At 55.3% G+C, this 1,826-nt stretch overlaps 1 protein-coding gene across 1 annotated transcript; it reads right to left on the bottom strand.

Annotated features, from left to right (window-relative positions):
• Positions 1-845: 845 nt before the first annotated feature.
• On the bottom strand, positions 846-1,587 carry LOC129527246 (cyclin-Q-like). Its single transcript, XM_055364159.2, has 2 exons — positions 931-1,587; positions 846-875 (listed from the first exon to the last, which is right to left on the bottom strand). Exons 1-2 carry the CDS (start codon positions 1,585-1,587, stop codon positions 846-848), a joined length of 687 nt encoding a protein of 228 aa, XP_055220134.1.
• Between the last annotated feature and the right edge of the window lie 239 nt (positions 1,588-1,826).

Genomic DNA, 1,826 nt, shown 5'->3' with positions numbered 1-1,826 from the left:
CCCTTAGAAAGGGTTGTGGGAACACTGACTTGGAGCTGACCAGAAGCGTGGGTAACCTGGGGACCCACTACTTGCTACCGGTGTCTGGAGTGGGGAACAGTCTTGTGGGACTGAGCCCTCAACTCTGTGAGGTCTGTGCCAAACCCAGGCAGCTAGTGTCAGAACTGAATTAAATTGTAGGACATGCAACTGGTGTCAGAGAATTGGTTGGGAAAAACACATATCTGGAAACCAGAAATGGTGTCAGTATGGGGGCAACAGGAATTTTTTCTTTTATAATTCATTTGCTTTTAATCAAAACATGGAAAAAACCCACATCATCAATATACGATATGATCTACTCTTAGTCCAGTACTTTTATAACTAATATTTCTAAGTAGCATCAGTAGACCAGTGGCATGTAACTTTTTTTTTGACTAGCATCACCTTTTATTACACAAAATAGATTTCAGCCACGTTTCACATTCATTCTCGCTATAAATCTGGCTTTAAAAAAATCCCTAGGGATTCAGTCTCATCGATTTCATGATTTTCCTTTCATTGATGTCATGCCTCTATTGTAGTCAGAGTCCTCCCAAAAGCAGATGTGGCTGCCTTGGGTTAGCTGCACACAGTGCACTCCCGGCCTGCCCGCTGGAGGCGCGGCTCCCACCCTCATCTGGACCGCGACTGCTAGGGACTGTCAAAGCGGCAGCATGCTATCGCCTTCTCCAGCCCTTCTCCAGCAGCACAACCAGTCCTCCCAGCTGGTCCTCTGAGGACCAGCCATCGTGGCGACGCGGTGGCAATGTCCCCAGGCAGCCGACCATCCTGGGCTTCTCTTTGGGCAGGCCTGGGCCGGGGCCTTAGGGGATCTCTGTGTCCGTGGTATAAATCTGAATGAGATCAGACACAATATTATCAATGATTGGTAATGTCGTCACCAAACACCTGCCACCACGGCTTCTCAGCCTCGACCTCAGCGGGCACCTCAACTCCGTAGACCTGCAGGGCCAGGTAGAGCACCGCCACGGCGATGTGCTGGTCCTGGAAGCGGAGGCACAGACCCCTGTGGTAGCTGTCCCGCAGCAGGGCCCAGGCAGTGACCGCAACGGGGGTCCGCTGCCAGCTGTGGCGGTTCAGCCAGTTCTTGAGGGAAACCAGGTAGTGGAGCAGGTACTTGTGTGGATGCTGGAAGGAGACCTGGAAGCGCAGAACTCTCAGCATGAGAAGCTGACACTGCACAATGCTGTCCCGGAGCTCCCGGAAGCGGGAGTCCAATTCCAGGGGCTCACCGCTTGGGTTAAAGTACTTGTTGGACACATTGATGATGTCACGAGTCTGCAGGTGCTGCTCTTCCACTTTGCCGGCCAAGTAAATGGAAAACATGGCAATCAGGTAAGGGTCACAGGCGTCCAGGCTGGTCTCGCAGAAGAACTTACGGTAAATGGTGCAAGCAGTGGCAATGGGAATGGACCGCATCCCTAGCTTGACACTTGCCTCCATGATGAACCTCGCCACTCGGAAGTGCACCCTGGCTTTGGGCGCCGGCTGCCCCTCCGGGCCCCGCGCTGCGGGCCCCGCTCCGCCGCCCTCCCGGGCTTCCATGAGGCTCCGGGGCTTCCATGAGGCTCCGGGGCTTCCAGGAGACCCCGCTGCCCCTGCGGAAGGAGAGGCGGCCCCAGAGCGCAGAGGCCAGCAGAGCCCGGGGTGGGGGCGGGGGGGCGGGTGGTGCTCGAGGCTGACGCCCCGCCCTCGTCCCGTCCCGCAGGGCCCGCACCCCAGTGGCATGTAACTTTTATTGAGTCATGAACATCTTTGAGAACCTCTCTAGACAAATTTGCAAG

This window comes from Gorilla gorilla, chromosome 14 (genome assembly GCF_029281585.2).
Source record: "Gorilla gorilla gorilla isolate KB3781 chromosome 14, NHGRI_mGorGor1-v2.1_pri, whole genome shotgun sequence".
Taxonomy (NCBI): Eukaryota; Metazoa; Chordata; class Mammalia; order Primates; family Hominidae; genus Gorilla; species Gorilla gorilla.
The sequence above is the reverse complement of the archived record's forward strand: the minus strand, read 5'-3'. Positions and strand labels throughout refer to the sequence as shown.

Bases quoted from the DNA above. Each gene is read 5' to 3' on its own strand.
- LOC129527246 (XM_055364159.2), bottom strand. From the start codon at position 1,587: ATGGAAGCCCGGGAGGGCGGCGGAGCGGGGCCCGCAGCGCGGGGCCCG. The intron at 876-930 runs GTGTTTGGTGAC...GATCTCATTCAG, and splicing joins CTGAGAAGCCGTGGTGGCAG to ATTTATACCACGGACACAGA.